The sequence below is a fragment of the Pithys albifrons genome, chromosome 16, assembly GCF_047495875.1.
Source record: "Pithys albifrons albifrons isolate INPA30051 chromosome 16, PitAlb_v1, whole genome shotgun sequence".
Taxonomy (NCBI): domain Eukaryota; kingdom Metazoa; phylum Chordata; class Aves; order Passeriformes; family Thamnophilidae; genus Pithys; species Pithys albifrons.
Genome location: NC_092473.1, coordinates 7,015,161 through 7,032,627, shown reverse-complemented (window position 1 = coordinate 7,032,627; position 17,467 = coordinate 7,015,161). Strand labels below are relative to the sequence as shown.

At 39.0% G+C, this 17,467-nt stretch overlaps 1 protein-coding gene across 3 annotated transcripts in view; it reads right to left on the bottom strand.

Annotated features, from left to right (window-relative positions):
- Positions 1–17,467, bottom strand: part of PARN (poly(A)-specific ribonuclease) — a 43,402-nt gene that overhangs the window by 21,547 nt on the left and 4,388 nt on the right. For all 3 annotated transcript variants that reach the window (XM_071571269.1, XM_071571270.1, XM_071571271.1), the window contains 12 exons: positions 16,762–16,800; positions 14,330–14,372; positions 13,617–13,697; positions 12,217–12,273; positions 11,294–11,371; positions 10,133–10,176; positions 9,608–9,650; positions 7,877–7,952; positions 5,977–6,087; positions 5,823–5,892; positions 3,526–3,581; positions 1,208–1,294 (listed from right to left, as the gene is read on the bottom strand). In XM_071571269.1, coding sequence (XP_071427370.1) covers positions 1,208–1,294; positions 3,526–3,581; positions 5,823–5,892; positions 5,977–6,087; positions 7,877–7,952; positions 9,608–9,650; positions 10,133–10,176; positions 11,294–11,371; positions 12,217–12,273; positions 13,617–13,697; positions 14,330–14,372; positions 16,762–16,800 — 785 coding nt within the window. The remainder of the gene's footprint in view (positions 1–1,207; positions 1,295–3,525; positions 3,582–5,822; positions 5,893–5,976; positions 6,088–7,876; positions 7,953–9,607; positions 9,651–10,132; positions 10,177–11,293; positions 11,372–12,216; positions 12,274–13,616; positions 13,698–14,329; positions 14,373–16,761; positions 16,801–17,467) is intronic.

The window sequence follows — 17,467 nt, the reverse complement described above, 5'->3', positions numbered from 1 at the left end:
TTCACCTCACCCTGTGCCACTCCATCTTTCTCCATCCACAGCTGGGAACACATGAGTTCTCCCAGGATATTGAGAGGAACAATCTGCAGTTTGTTTTGGGATTACATGGCAGTAAGACTTGAACCAAAACACAGATGAAGCAGTACCCAAATACCAGGAGTTTTCCAATCGAAATAAAAACATTTATTCCGCTCTAAAATCTAGAAAAACGGGAATTTCCACCGGGAGCGGTTTGAGCGTGAGAGCGCGCCCCCTGGCGGCGATGTGGGAGCTGCGCTTTCCAATCCCATGGGAATGGTGTCCAAAGGGACTGCCCTGCCTGGAGCAGGGACTTGAGACCTGGAGCTGCGCGTTCCAATCTCATGGGAACGGTGTCCAAAGGGACTGCCCTGCCTGGAGCAGGGACTCGAGACCCGGAGCTGCGCGTTCCAATCCCATGGGAATGGTGTCCAAAGGGACTGCCCTGCCTGGAGCAGCGACTCGAGCAGAACCTCTGCCACCTGCGCCATTTCCACACCCTGCATTTCCCAGCGGGCCCTGTTGAATCCTCCCATTATCCTGGCCTGGCCTCACACTGCAGAGCACACAGGAAGGTGAGAAGGAATTGAGGGAGCTCTACCCAGGTGCAGGGACCCTGCACAGAGCACCAAGCCACCAGGGTGAAGGATCAGGAGACTACTGTCAATTAGCTCAGACCTCCACATCCTTACATTTTAATTTCTCCTTAGCACAGGAACAACAAGACCAGTAGTCCCCAGTTGTTAAACAGCTTTTTTGATTTTTTTTATCTGTCTTGGATGGTGTTCACAATCTTGAAACCAAATTGGCTTCTTGCCCAGACTCACCTAAGCTGTGGCTTTTGCAGACTGAGGGATGAACCTTATTCCTAAAGCCTCCACCTGCCTTTCACACCAATCCCCGTTCCCTTTATCCACCTATATAAACCCTTACTTCCTCCCAGGAGAGGCTGTAAATAAAAGGATCAAAGATCCATGATATTCAACAATGACCACATATAAAGATTTCTAAAGAGTTAATCAGGGCAAACATTTTCAACACATCATCAGGAACACAGTCCACAGGACACCACTCAAAAATTACATTACCTACACCAGGAGGAAGCTTCCCAGGCTAAAAATAACAAAACAAACCAGATGTACCTGCTAATGACAAAAAAAAATGTCAGGAAGGATACTCTGTCACTCACCAAAGGCACTGAAAAGCTGGTAAAGGTCACTGGTCTTCCACTCTTTGGGAAAAGTAACATGAAGAACGTGATCTCGTTTTGGCTGCACTATGAAACAAAAAAGCATTTGTTAAAATAAGAGTCACTTTGGAATATCCAAAAAAGTCATTCAATGTGGTCTGCATCCAATGTGCCCTCTATGAGCACCTGAGAGCTCTGTCAGATTGGAGGGAGACAAAGTAGTTAAAGAAAGCAATCCCTTCATGAGCACACCTCAAGTCCTGTTCCCCAAATCTGCTACTTCAAAAACCAAAAAGGACACAAAAATTTTTAAGCTCTAGAATTCAATTTTTGGCACCATATAAGTCAAACACCAAAATCTCACAAATTGTCTTAAGCATCTGAAGATCAACTCACTGCTGCAGGGCCTACTGAACAGCCAGAAACTCAAAGTTTATTTGCAATCCGGCAGTAGAAAATTGTAACCTGAACAACTCCAGTTTCAGATGTTATTACAGCCTTTTTCTGTTGATTAGGAAGAAGAAACTATTCCTAACCTTCCAGTATCAGTTTATTCTTAAACTCATTGTGAATCTGCTGTCAAAACCTCTATAACTTCTTCCTACTCAGCTGAGAAATATTTGATTATTCTGCTTTACAGTCATTTTGTGCAGCAACTGCATTCTTTTTAAAGGAGTTTGTAATACACAGTAACAAAACAAGATGATGAAAATAACTTTCACATATTCACTACTATTTAACCTGGCATATGTTTCGAAATCCATTATTTCTGGAAAAGTTGCACAGATTTGCTATTACCCTACAGGACAAACAAACTGACAAACACTCCAAAACTTAAGACAGTCACCTGGTGAGCTGTGCTAGTCTGTTTTTGAAAAATTCAGCCTCCAAGTGCACCTACCACAGAAGCCTGGCCGTGTTCTTGGCATGGCTTTACTTCTCTGTGTCCCATACAGACAACCAGACAGCTCCCTCAACCTACAGCAGTGTTTACATCTCAGAATAGCCAGAAAAGTTTCCAAAACAGCCAGCCCAAGATGCCACCCCTAGATGTGCTTTCTGCCTGGAAGCTTAGAAAGCCTCCCTGGTTCAGGCTCTCCTACATCATCTGCATCAGTCTGTTCTCCAGAAGTGGCTTTCAGATAAAAGAGAGACTCAGAGGCAGCCTCTTTTTTGGCAACTCTTCTTGGCAAAGTGTCAAAACAATCCTGTAAGTTGGCTAGCAAGGGGAAGTAGCATCTTTACAAATTAGTGGCTTTGGCATTCTCTCAATGACCCAAAGTATTTATCCATTCTTCCACTCAATATCAAACAGTTGGGGAAGGAAGGATGCAATGTAATTAGATAACCATTCCAACAGATCCACTGAGCCAGAGCTCAGTGACCTGACCACCTAACGGAATTAAAAATTAAACATATGCCCTCACAGCATATATTTTCCTCTCCAATAGTTATTTCCACCTCTCCAGAACTGCATTCTGTTACTATTAAACTCTAATAAAAACTCACACTTCAGTCTGAGCTTTCCCACACACAGAGTGGGAGACATTTTAACATGAGTGTTGCTTCCAGATGGGATCATGTTAAAAAATTTGTGTACCTGGTTTCATCTAATCAAGGACTAGACATTTTCCTAAGTCAAAGCATCAATGGAAACACTCATCCAACATAGTCTAACATCCCATAAAAGTAAGGACATTTATTTTAGTAAAATCTGTTTTTATATAAATGTATTATCAACTTACTACAGCCCCAGGTCTGTAACCTGACATAACCTGAAATGTAAAATATTTCAAGTAATGTTTTTCCATTTATAACAATTTCATGTGGCAAAAGAACTCTGATGTTTAGGCTGAGGTTAAGTAAAGCTATTGCTGCATGTCAACTGTGAAGGAAAGTGGCTACAAGACTTTCAGAACCATTTGCAATATTCTCTAGTTTGCATCCTGTATTTAGTGTCAGGTGAGGGGAGTGTTAAGAGCCCACTTTGTATGTTCTATGGTACATGAGAATAGTGACCCAAATTAGCCATAAAGCTGTTCATTTCAAACTCTGCTACATTTAGCAACAATAACTTAATCTGTTCTCATTGATCCCCTTCGTAATGCAAGTTTTCAGGTCAAAGTTGAGGAATTTATGGGTTTACTATTTTGTTTAAAAAAGAAATGGGGGGTACATTGAAATAATTTGGTAATAGGCCAGCAACCAAACACAGCTGCTGTCCCATGCTTTAAACAAACACTAATTACTCTTTACACTTCTTCCTCCAGGAAATTTGTCAGATTGGTACAAAGTTTACAATGAAAGAAGCTACTTACAGTCTGGTCCCTCCAAATTGAGATATGGTATGTCCATTACTCTCATAAGAAACAACCTGAAGCAAAATTGAAAAGAACTATTAGCAAATTTCTGCCTGAAGACCTTTCAGTAAGCTTTCCTTTATATACTTTTCCACATGTTTGTTCTGAGGAAGAACTAACCATCTCAAATATATCTTAAACTATATTAAAACAAACAGACCCTTTAATGAAGCGAAATTCATTATCTAACAATCCATATTCAAAAAGTTACATGGCATCATGTCAGTAATTTTACTTATTCAAGAAAACAAAGAGAAAGCCCCAAACTATTACTGCTGAAAATAATTAGGACAAGTGGGGAAACAAACATTCAGCAAATAGCAGCTGTGAGCAGTAAGAGCCACTGGAGAGTGGAGGGTGCAAAAGTGTCATGGTTCCAAATACACATAAACTTTCCCATTTTCTGAGCTCTACATCATACTTAAAACCCTAAAACTGCAAAAGCCATCATGACTTCTTTGGAGAATACCAGGATGAGTCTTTTGCCCTTTGACATGTAACTGAAGAGTTTCTCAAAACATTCAAGAAATGTTTTCAACAAAAGCCTTTATTCAGCTCTGAAAACTATTTCCCAGCAAAATAATATAAACAGCCCAAAATCCTATCACAGGTACAGATGCCACATGGCTGTTCCAAAACACATGCTGTGTACAGTGTGCACTGGAGGGCTAAAATAAATAACTTTTCTGTCATAACTTTAAAAAGCTTCTAAAATGCTTACCAGATTACAGTTACAGTGTTCATCTAAGTAATAACTGATGGTAAAAACATTTTAAGTATACAGACTGATCTGTAATTCCCTTGAGGTATCATGCCAGACTCACTACTAGTTTCTAAGAGTTGGAATCCTATGTACCTATGGTATCACTGAAAAGTTTACTGGAATGCAATGATAACTTGGTTTTGCTGTAAATATTCAGGAGAAAGAAAAAAATCCTAACACTGGGGAAGAGATGGACTACATGACAGGTTCACATGTGAGCCAGAAGGTCTTCAGAGAACTGGCACCAGTTAGAACACTGTCCCATCTAATTTCTCCTCCTGAGTCTCAGGGAAGAGACAGCATAACATGCACTGTGTCCTCCTCAGCACTGCAGAACCTAAGAGGAACTTCATCAATAAAAATTAGAAACATCTGCATCAATTAACTTCAGGAACTCCACCAATTCCAGCACAGCACTGAGTAATGAAAACACTTGACAAAGAAGCCATAGTTTATTCTTATGTTCAGCCTTAGATGCCACACTCCTGCAGACTTGGCTTCAGCACAGCTGTCTGTAAACTGAACAGGAGTGACACACTGAGAACAAAGGCAGCTGCAAACACAGATTCCACAGCAAACAAAGATAGATATCCTTACTCTGACACATCCATAGAGATCTGGGGTTACAGTGACAGGTAGGCAGCAATTTTCATAAAAACAAAGATGAAGTTACCAAAAACACAACCAACACTTCTGGGGAGAACACTTGTTAAACTTCCAGTGGACAGTTTGAAAGGATGTGATTTCTCCTGAATTTTAAAAACAGACTAAGCTCTAGCAAGTTTTTAATTCCACTCCTTTTCCTTTATGTGACAGACTGTAGTATCTCTAAGTATTCTTAAATTAAACACATTAAATACATGAAGAATCAAATCTGTGCATAAAGGCTTCTAGACTTCTCAAGTCTTACTTCAAGTTGTCCAAGCAGTTTACAGGAAGATCCAATTCAAAAGCAAATCACGATCACAGCATCATCCCAGAAACTGCTAATCTTTCGTCTATTTATATTATGCCTCTTAAAACTGGGTTACCTGACAATGGTTGTGCTATATGGATTGACATTACAACAGGGATATTGTAGTTTCTCCAGACTCAGCATACTCAGTTTGAACTATCACCAGTTTCTGACAGTTCTACAACATAAAGAACACCTGACCAATTTTTCTTTAGTTCCACTACCCCAAAGCTTACTCTAGAAATAATTTTCTAAACTGTAGACTTATCCTCAACACAGGCATGGCAAGGCCATTGCAGAAATCCAGGTACTCTCCCAAGTGTCATTTCACAGGTTAGCAGAAAGTAATCCACATTCCTCAAAAGAAAATGTATTTGCAACCTCTGGTCTCTGCAGCATTGACAGAATGAACCAAAAAGCCAGTAAAACTGAAGTTTAAAGAAAATTGCAGTTAGCCATTGATTCTGAAACAGATATGCTAAGGACAGTGTTCTATTTCCATGTGTTAGCAGGTCTCTTAATACAACAACCACTTACTTGTTAAAAAAAGGCTCAATGAGTTTGGATCTGGCAGACACGTGGTTTGTTGGAGGACTGAGGAACGAACCTGACGGAGAAGAGGAAATTCAGTATGGAATAGGCAGCTCTGGGCAGCACCAAGGGGAGGGTTTGGGAAAGACTACACAGATACCTAGGAAATTGGCCATGGAAATGAAGCACAGCCCAGTAATGTAAGCATCATAGCCTGCTTCGTGGAGCTGCTCAGACGCTGTGTCGTAACTTGGAAATCCTTCTGCGCTTTCTGAGGGGAAAAAATCATTTATAAACATGTTATCACAGAAGAAAAAGACAGCCCTGTGTGCTCACCCCCACACTCATTTGGTCACTGCCTAACATCATTTGGGGAAGTTTACACAATTTTCAGAATTTCTAAGTTTCAGAACTTCTTTAAAAAAGCAGTTTTGTTTTGTATTTTTAAGTAAGAACAGGTTCTTAGGGTAGAAAGTCTTTCCTATTATAATGCCATTAATCTCTAGACCTACTTACACAAAATGGAGTATTAATTCTGAGACAATGACAGCAAGATTCCCAAAAAGTGGGGTTTTTTTCCCTCACATTTAAAAGAACACAGTAACAGAAACAGACCCAGGCTAATTGAAAACTTCACTATTAACCTGTTTGCTAATCATCTGATTGATCTATAGTCAGATTTTTATGGTATTTAAATGATAAAGATAGAACTAAGTGATTAAAGGATGACTTTATTGAGAGAAGATAAAACAATGATGAAACACATCCAGGATTTAGAATAAGGATAGTGAAATACCAGCATAACTTACACAATGAAAATATGTAAGCATGTACTAGTATTTCATAAAAAGAAACTTGAATCTCACTTTCACATATAGAACTAGGGTAGCAAAACATCAGATCACTTTTTACATGAACCCCTGAAATATTTAATTTAAAAATAAAGTTGTCTGAGACTCAGACAGTGTTAAGCTGAACTGACTGAGCTGAAAAGGACATTTATTTCTTAATGCTTATTTTTTTAGTAGATATATATGCCAAAAAAACATAAATACAAAAGTATTCTAGTATTTTTAAACATGTTTTCCTTGGGTTATTCTGAAATACATGAATTATCTGATTAAATATTTACACTTTTGAGTCAGTTAACTGTTACTGGCATATTTTTCCAAGAAAAAAAAAAGTAAAACTATTACATTACATCAGCACAAAAAAGAAGTACCTGACAGCTGCCAAATTATGTTACATCCTGAGAAGCTCCAGAGCACATGCCACTAACAGGTCTGCATGCACTTACTGTACACTCCATATTCATGATACAACTCAGGTGGAGGCACCAACAGTCCTGCTCATTGTCCAAGAAGGCTGGAGATTATCCATTTTACAGTCCAGCCTAAGTGCATCTGCTCTGCACACTCAGCAATATAAAGTGCTGCTTATCTTGATTTTGACTAAGCACTGAAACTTTCCCTTCCAAAATACTTCACTGCTCAGTATTGCTCTCTCTTCTAAATCAGCAGCTTAAGAAAAATTCCAGAACCTTGAGCTAAGCTTGTCCTTGGATTAAATATCCCTTCCTTCACCTCAAAGCAAAGAAAGCTCTAAAAGAACTTCAGTAATGTCTAGAACACACATAGGTGGTCACTACTGTGTAAGTTTTCTTGGTTTTGCTTGTCCAAGTGCCTCTTGGAGTGCCCTGGTTTGGATCTGAAGGACAACCACCAAGTGAAAGTATTTTAAAACAATTCCAAGTTAAACATCAAAATTACCCTAAAAATGAAATGCCATCTTTAGAAGATGGTGAAATTGCTGTTCACCAAATACATCCATTCTTTTATTACCTCCAATAAAGTGAAAGGATTCCTACTAAGTTCCAGTTGTAGTTCTAAGTATAACTGCTATGTATGTATATTGCCCCAACATAAAGTCCACTTCATCGAAATGCAACTGTCAGGAGGGTTATTTATATTTTAGACCAAGTACCAAAATAATCAAGACATTTTATTTCCTCTGAAAGAGGAAAGCCTTTCAGAAACAAGAGCATTTTGATTTATCCTTACCAACTTTAGGAGGGCTGAATGGAACCTCTTTTAAACGCTTTTCCAGTTCTGCAAGTGATGTATTATTAATGATCTCCTGCAAGAAAAGACATCATTAACTGCCAACACCAACACATTTTCCCTGGAAACCGAAATCAAACAGGATCAAATGAGTATTTACTGCTGCCACCTTGTGTTCTCCAAGGATTTATACACAGCCCCACTTCAAACTAACGCACCAGGAACTCTGTCAAGACAAGTTTTAAAGTTAACTTGCTTCACCTGCAACATAATGAGTCCTAAGCATTTACTGTTACTTTTCAGAATTACTGATGATGAATTATGGACAAGTAATGTTTCTGTTTCACTCTGGGTTCATGCAGGGTCCGTGTGACAAGGAAAAAGCAGCACAAACAGGGCAAAGGTACCCCAGATAATGATCATAATGGTTGAAGGCATTCAAGGTGAGCATTGAAATGTGCTTGCTGGCTGGACATTCTTGAATAGTTTAGTAAGTGTAAATATTGCTGATTTAAAGTAATACAAAGACAGTGAAAGAAGCCTGACATAAAGAAAAGTGCTCCTACACTTCAGCTCAGCTGAGTTGCATTAGTGAATCTAAATATGCATTAAAAAAGGTCACAAAAATATATTACAGGTTAATTCCTTACTGAAGCTCCTAATCAAATATACACTGGCAATCAGTGCAATGGAAACATGCAGAATCAACAGCAAGAGAAAACATCTCAAACAATCCTTCTTACAGTTGTCTGAAATCTTTGAGGACCAAATTTCCTTTGGTTCTAAATCAAGACAGCTGTTTACCCTTATCATCAAGTCTGCAGTCTGAAAAGTTATTAAGAACTAAGTACAAAGAATAAGCTCAAATGACACCTTAATTTGGCATCCTGAAGCAGCAATTGGTAAGAACAGCCTAAACCCCAAAGTATCCACTGTAGAAATACAAACATCAACATAACTGTACCAAACACAAAACTTGTGCAGGATTCTTAGTTTCCAGAATGCCAAGGCCTCTATTCTTACCCCAGCAGGATGCAACACAAACCTGACAATATCTGCTAAGACTTTGTTACGCAATGCAAAGCACAGACAGAGATGCTGCCTCATCAGCATGTATTTTAATTAATTCAAAGGCACATGGGAGAGCAAGAGAGTGTGAACACTTATCTCAGTATTTATTGAGAAGAATAAAACTCTGCTACAAGAGGTTTTAAGAGAAACCTGTAATTTTTTCCTCCTGCTGGCTACCCATTGAGTATCAGGGCCACAGAAGAACCGAATGATGATCAAGCACTTTTACACACAAATCTAAGTCAGCATTCACAGTATTCTAAAACTTTAATATACAAGGAGCTTCCAGATTCATGAACAGTACATTTTTTTTCTCCTCAGGATACATGCTTTTTCACAAGAAGAAAATAATCTTCTGATTACATCTTAACTAGCAAAAACTCTGCATATTTTGAAATTCAAAGCTGACAAGTTACCTTAAAACTTCAAACTCGTAAGACACTGTTAGGAAAATAAAAATCTGTATTCTAAAATTTTTTTAAGTTTAAATAAGACATAAAGAAAAAACATTCTTCTACCAAAAAAAGAGCATCACAGAAAACATTATCACACATTTTTCTCTAAAAAGAAATACGATTTGTTTCAGTACCCATGAAATAAAGAAGTACCTTCAAATAATTTTGTATCTTCAAATAATTCTATAATATTATATTAATTTACCTTGAAAGGCTGTGTACTTGCCATCAGTTTAGTATCCAATAACCTAGAAACAAAGTAAAAGCTAAATAAGTGGAAATGGAAGAATACCCCTTTTGCCAAATCCTCAAAAGTGTCTTAGCATATTAGCTGGGAAAGAGCAGAAACACCTACTGAAAATCACCCTTGGATCTTAGAACAGCCAAAACATTCCTTGGCTTTATTCAGCACAGAAAAGGACAGCAACTAAGCAACAGCAAGAGATGCAAACAACCATTAACAAATAAAACTTGTTCCAAGTGGAGATTCAAACCCCAACTGTCATGCCAAAACCCAGGCAGTAGCAAAGGGGCATCTTTTGCCAAGAAGTAAATCAAAAGCACTGTTTTTCTGAAAAAAAAAGATGCTCAGGAATACTTTAACAACTATCTTTATCTAACTTGATCCCAATTATATTCCCAGTAACAGCTGGATTACAAGGCTAGGACAAACAAGATCAGCTTGCTAGAACTGTACTAAAATACTTCAAAGTTTGAACTAAGAACTTACCGGGGAAAGACACATGATGTTACTTCCTTGAACTCACTTAGGTCCTAATTTAACATTAAATTGGAAGATAAAATCCAAGTCAGTTAACTGTTTATTACTCTTGGAATGACAGAGAGCAGTAGCTACAATTCTCCAAACAGCTTCTGAAAGTGAGATACAGTAACTGAATTCTCTTCACATAAGACATGTGTTTGTCAGCATTACTACAGATACCACCTGCAGTTACAGAGAACTACAGACTCATTATTTCTGATTTGCCTGTGATCAGCAATAAAATGTTCTATCATTCCAGTACCCCAGCCTATTATACAGCCTGGACTACCTCTAATTCCAGCTGTGTTAACAGTTCTGCTTTAATATTTCACTGGAATATGAGCAGTCACTCCAGGTGCACAGTTGGCTGCCCACAGGTTTAGATCTGCCCAATGTCAAAAGTACAGGAACAACTGACAATTCCTTATGTTCCAACACCACCCAAACACATCCCAAATTTCTTTCTCCCCTCTCAAGATCAAGTCTTTCCCCAAACACGCATAGCCCCTAAAGAATGCAAGTTTAACATGGCCCATCCTTTGGCTTCTGGAATGTTCTTGGTGCCAATACATGGCTTAGTTCAGTTATTGGACTATTGCAGAACTGCCAGACAAGCCTTCTGCAGGCAGCAAAGGGCTCCCTCCAATTACTCTGACACTGCACCTCTTCACCCCAATGAAACCATCCTGCTAGAGCATCTCTTATCATTCTCTTAAGTTCTCTTACACCAAAACACACATTCCCACTTACTAAACCAGACAGGGAAAATCCCACATAATTATGCTGAAGCTCCAAACCAGCACCTTAACGTGGCAGTGAGTTAAATACACCTGCCACTATCCAAGCAGTTTTGTGAAGGACTAACAGGTATAAGCAAAAACCACAATTCCAATGTTTAATTTGAACATTTAAAAAATTTAAAGAATAATTCAATCCAATTGCACTTTCTACATAAAGATTTAAGAAGGCAGTAGCCGAGAAGTAACAAATGGGTTTTTTAAAACTACTTTTCTGTACTTCTTAATAAACTGATTAATGTTTCCATTAACGAGAGTGCAGAGGTAAGACTAACAGACAAATACATTAAAGGACTCGTTTCATCATCTGAATGCTCACAAGATTACTTACATCAGGTAGGGGGCAATAGAACTGATGTATGGTATGCATAACATCCAGCAGCATATTGTGCCCAATAACAAGCTTGCCCTGTGAAAAGAATATGAATTGTTGGTTACACTTCCAGCCACGGCCATGGCAAAGGCAATATGTGAGAAGCACCTGTCCCAGATGCCTGCCAAGGGCAGCTGGGAACAAATATAAACCAAACCACCCCATTGCTCTCTGCCTGTGCCCCACACTCCTTCATTCTCTCAGAGCAGTCACTCCTTTTTCCTCTACTCCCAACCATTTATCACAGCCTTCAGCAGCAGCTTCAAATGTTGACAACAGGCCCTGAAACAGATACTTACAATTTGGTTTCCAAATGTAATCTATTTAAAGCTGAAGTCAAGTAATTTCTCAGTCCACTACCTTTTAATTTACAACTCACAATATATTCTTAATGGTTATAATAAATTATAGTTATTAGGAGCATGATCTGGCTTCTCACCATGCAGAACCTTTCATGCCAGATGCTGTACAACCACGCTCCCGCTTGAAAAAGTATAAGAAGTTTTTTAAATGTTACTTTAATTCAACACAACTGTCCTTCTCTAATTAGCCCTTAAGTGCCACGAAAAAAAAAGGGAAAAAACCCCACAACAACAATCCTTTCAAAACAGAGAAAAGAGCCCCCAAAGCATAGCTACTTAAGAGCCCTAAGAAACCGTTACTTTTGATTTCAGATGATGAGACTGTTCATGTCATTCACTATTTTAAAAGCTTACTCAACCTATCACACTCAAACACTATAAAACATGAAGCAATACCAACTTAAAAAGTCCCTTTAACTTGTATTTCATCTAATCTCCCAAAATGTAACAGCAAAAGAATTCTTCCTTTGAATTATTTATTTTTTCTTACAAAGGTATATTAAAAGTATGTTAACTTACAGAATTAGCAATGGCATGAACAACTCTGGAAAATCCTACTGCATCATTCAATTCCTCCTGCAAGCAAAGGTTTGGACATTAGAGAAATATAAACACAAATACTGCCAACACTCTACCTGCAAACTGGCAGACAGTTTGACTCAAACTGTTCCTCAGACATAACCAAGAACAGCCCACAGAGGAAACAACAAAATCAAGATGGTGCTGCCAGACCCCAGTTTATGTGCAGCTCTAGTTCTCTGCCAAGCACAAGTCACAGGCTGTTGGAGTGGTTGCCCCTGGCCGAAAGTCAAACAACCACATTGTCTTTTGCTCACTCCCCTCACTCAAAATTCAAAAGCAGCCTCTAAGACTTGTGGATAAAGACAATGACAGACCAACCTGCTGCTTCTGGGGGAGGAAGAGAAAGCCTTGACACTGTGCAAGTGCTGGAGAGCACCAGACAAAACACGTGTATGGTATCACTGCTGTTTCAGCCACAAACGCAAAGCACAGCAAAATACAGCTGCTACAAAGGGTAACTTCATCCCAGCCAGAGCAGTAAGAGCTGCAGGCAGCTCACTGTCCATACAGCCCTGCTCTACTGCTGTAACACTGCAACAGCTCAGGAAGGTTGTAAAATCAAGCTGTGTATCTTCAGCCACAGTTTTAACACACATTGTTACATATGTAACAGGTTGAATCCTGATTGTCAGTGCCATTAAATCAGACTTGTTTCTTCCCCAACCTCAGTGTAAGCATGAAAGTATATTCTTCACTATTTACATAAACAAAACCAAGAAGAAACATTATACAACTGTAATATTATACCACTTCATATCACATATACTGCCTCATGTCACAAGTGCAATATTATATTACACAGGATTATATAATGTGAGTTACACATTTTAAACTGATTAGATTGGTTTGGGGGCAATCCAACTACAGCACCTATTTTAGTTTCACTTAGAGAACTTTTCTGTAAGAGATTTTTCTTCTTCAGGTCTAGGGAAGTAGTATCTGTGTTCCTTTATCTGTTTTTATCCAACCAGAAGTGAAATTCAATAAAACATTCACTGTTATTTCAGTCCAGCTCTGAATGCCTCTAGTCAGAGTGACACCCCCATTAGGAATGCTTGAGAAAAATCCATTCTGGTAGTAAATTGTCCCTAACTTGCCTTCTGGAAAAAGAGATGTTACATTAGGTACCTTTTTCCCTCTTAAAAGGCATTCTGCATGCAAATATATTATTTGCTCCACCTGAATTTATTTATCTTGAAATACATCCAGAGAAATCACAGCAGTCTGACAAAAGGGAAACACCAGCAAATCCTATCACACAATTCTGATTACTGACTGAAGTCAGAGATTCTCCCCCTCCCTCTTTCATGTAAATGAATTAAATGGAACTTTTTTACCTGTTCTTTTGCTTGTTTCTGCTGTTCCCTTCTTTTTCGTTCTTCTTCGTCTACCTTACTAATAACAATGTATCTCTCCTTCTAAAACAAAAAAATTCACAGTTTGAGGAATGACTCTGAGCAGTTCTTATTGAAGGTTGCTGCAACTTTCTGTAGATTTACATTGTAAAGAAAACTGTCACCTCAGCAGCAGTTACTTGGCAACGCAACTGTTTCTATTGTGGGCATCACTTTATCACCTGCTCCCCAAAGCCTTTAGAAGCTGTACTGGATTCATCCACCAAACCCAACTTTTACTAAACCCACTTTTTAACTCTCAGGAAAGGTTATCAGCATCTCGTTGTTCATTTCCAGTAACTTTTGGGGCAGGGATGTTTGCTGGGAGGTGAGGACACAGCATGTCATGCCACTACTTTTCCTCTGGGATCACAGTCCACAGTTCACCAATATGGAACACCAGATCACTACAAATTAAAACACCTTTTAGAATCCTTTCAAAAGAATAATATTGAGCCACACATACATGCTTATACTCCATATGTTGGTCAGATTTAATGTTTAGAAACAACTTCACAGTATTCCATTTAAAATGTTTTGCATTTGCATGACAAGGCTCAAGTTACATCTGGAAGTCAGGAGAGTTTGGTAAAATTTAGAAATACAATTTTTTTTCAAACAGAACAAATGTCAGAGGCAGCAGCAGGCCTAGTTACCTTATCTGACTCCAGAGTTTCCACATGGATACCTTTTGGATACCTGCATCAAACATATGAAAAGTACAAGTAGCTATTAATTTGCCACTTAGCAAATTGAAACAACAACAGTGATTCAGTAACTGCACATTTCATTATTACTGTAAGTCTTAAGTGCAAAAGAACTATTAAAAATTTCTTTTTAATTTAAAATAATGGAAAGTTTGAAGCCACACGTAGCTTAATTGGCCCCCTTACATTACCTAACAGTAACCAGCACTAGAATATTTTATCTTATGCGATTTCCCACCCTACTGCTGCGGGACCTGGAACTTCTTATTTTAGTAATATTAAGTAAACATCATCTAGCTGTTTCATCACAACCTAGAATCTTTGCTTTCAAGAAATCCAAACCAAAAATACTGGTAAGAATGCTCTCATTTACTTGCAGTCACAGGAAGCTTCTTTGAAGACTGTATACCTTTAATATGTCACTTGTTTTAGGATTTAAAAACAACCCTGAACTTTCTGTTAATGGTAGACTTTAATAGGAATTATTAACTCAAATGTCATTTCCTCCACAGCATTGTCACATCTAATTTTCGAAGTACTACCATATATAGAGCACCCAGCTGACAGCAAAGTAAGAGAACAATGTCTTTTTTACTGCTTAACCAGTAGCAATTACTGTCATTTTCCCATTGTAATAAACTAACCACAACTGCATAACCACTGCAGAACCAGCATGTTTCCTTGTCCTCTGGCTACTCCTAAATAAGCACTGGAGAGCACACACCCAAACACTTGTGTCTTCTCCACCCTTCCTTCTCAAGAGTTTTGAGACTACACCTCCCTCAGGAGCTGCCTCATATCACAAACCTTGGATCCATCAGGATACTGATGCACAAGAGAACATTTCAGTAGACGAAATGATCTTTGAAAAGTTCAGGGCACAAGGGCAACCAATAACTTCAATGGGATCCTGTCCTGGATCAAAAACAGCATGGCCAGCAGGCCCAGGGCAGTGACCCTTCCCCTGGACTCTGCCTTGGTGAGGCCACACCTTGAGTGTTGTGTTCAGTTCTGGGCCCCTCAGTTCAGGAAAGAGATTGAGGGGCTGGAGCAGGGCCAGAAAAGAGCAACGAGGCTGGAGAAGGGACTGGAGCACAAGTGCTGTGGGGAGAGGCTGAGGGAGCTGGGGGTGTTTAGCCTGGAGAAGAGGAGGCTCAGAGGTGACCTCAGCACTGTCTAGAACTCCCTGAAGGGAAGTTCTGGCCAGGTGGGAGTCAGTCTCTTCTCCCAGGCACTCAGCAATAGGACAAGGGGGCACAATGGGCTCAAGCTCTGTCAGGGGAAATTGAAGCTGGAGATCAGAAAAATATTCTTTGCAGAGAGAGTAATCAGGCATTGGAATGGACTTCCCAGAGAGGGGGTGGATTCCCCATCCCTGGAGGTTTTAAACTGAGATTGGCTGTGGCACTGAGTGCCATGATCTGGTAAAGAGACTGGAGTTGGACCAGGGGTTGGACTTGATGATCTCGGAGGTCTTTTCCAACCCAATCCATTCTATGATTCTGTTTTAATTATCTCCGTGTCAACCTCACAACGTGGCTTTCCCTCACCAACGCACACATAGCGTGCACAGCTGCTGGGTGTAAAAAAATACAACTCAAGAACACAATTCTTCCCCCCACTGAGGGGAGATGCAAAGATTAGTGTTAGACACACACCAAACTGTGTGCTACTGGAACCTACAGATATTCTATCAATACATTAAAAAACTCACACCAGAAAACACTTGAAAGCGTCGCTGGGTTTTTTCAGATTAGTTCTCAAGCTTCTTGAGATTCCATTTTATAGAGGGAAGGTTTCTTTTATCCACTCCCAGTGTCAGCAACAGAGTGCCACATTCAGTGCTGCAGCACTGAATTAATGAGCCATACAAAAAATGACCTCTACTGTATTTCCCACGTTTTACAGTCAGAACAATGAAAACCTTACCCTACAGCCTTAGTGTTTCTCCTAACGCCTTAAGGGATATTTTTAGGCAATATAATAAGTTATCAGAAATGCTTATGCTTGGCATCTAACAGAAAATTATAAGCATACCAGGACTACTACAGAACTACTAGTTTTTCAGGTAAAGCCCCCAGTCTGTATAAGCAGGTGCACTTTGTTCACTAAAAACCTGGCAAGTTGCATTTGTTACATAACTCTGGGCTGTGCTGTTCTACTCAGAGATTTTAGACAGGAATAATAAAATAAATACTAAGCTTTAAAATATTCAAATGAATCATCACTATTAAATTCTTCAGAACATTAGAAAAGCTTTCTTTCAGAGGCCAAAAAATGACTACATGAATCACCCCAAGGTTAAGTAGATTAGATCTTACCCAGATTTCTTATCAAAAATACTAAAAATATACAGTAAGGCAGTATTACCAGTAACTTACTTCCAGCTCAAGGTCTGATAAATTAATTTCCTTTGAAATCTAAAACCAAAAGACAACTTTGTTACTAATAATCCTCTTACAGAATGTTTCCAAGTAATTATGTTCAGTTACAGCTGACTCTATGTTCATTTGTAGAAGGATTTTTAAAGCAAAAGTCACTACTACCAGAACATAGAAGCTGGGAAGGGTTTTACTGAACTCTAATGTTCAGCCCCCAAGCTGCAAAGGCATTTACACCATTTTGTACAGTTATCCACAGATCTTTTCAAAGGAAAATACTCTGATGTCATGATCACTCAGCATAGACACAGTGATGATACCTTACCCTCAGCTCACAATGTTCTGCTATTTCTAAATTCAGGTTTTTTTAATTTTTTAAACAACATACTCTCTAAACATCTGGACCCCAAAGCTGAATAGATTTTTGGGAAGGAGTCCTACTAGAAACAGTCGCACACTGTCAACTAAGAACAACTGACAGCTCAATAGATTTGAAGTTTGTTTATAAAATGCATAACAAGGGCTTATGGAAAACTTCAGTAATAGGAACAGGAGGATCACAGACACAAGACAGTTCTTGGCTGTACTTAATTACGTTGGCACCACATGCAGAAGTTACAGCTCATAAAGCAGACTGTGACACCCATATCCATTGCCACACCTTCTCAACATGCAAAAATTAGTCAAATATAAATTTTGCTGCAGT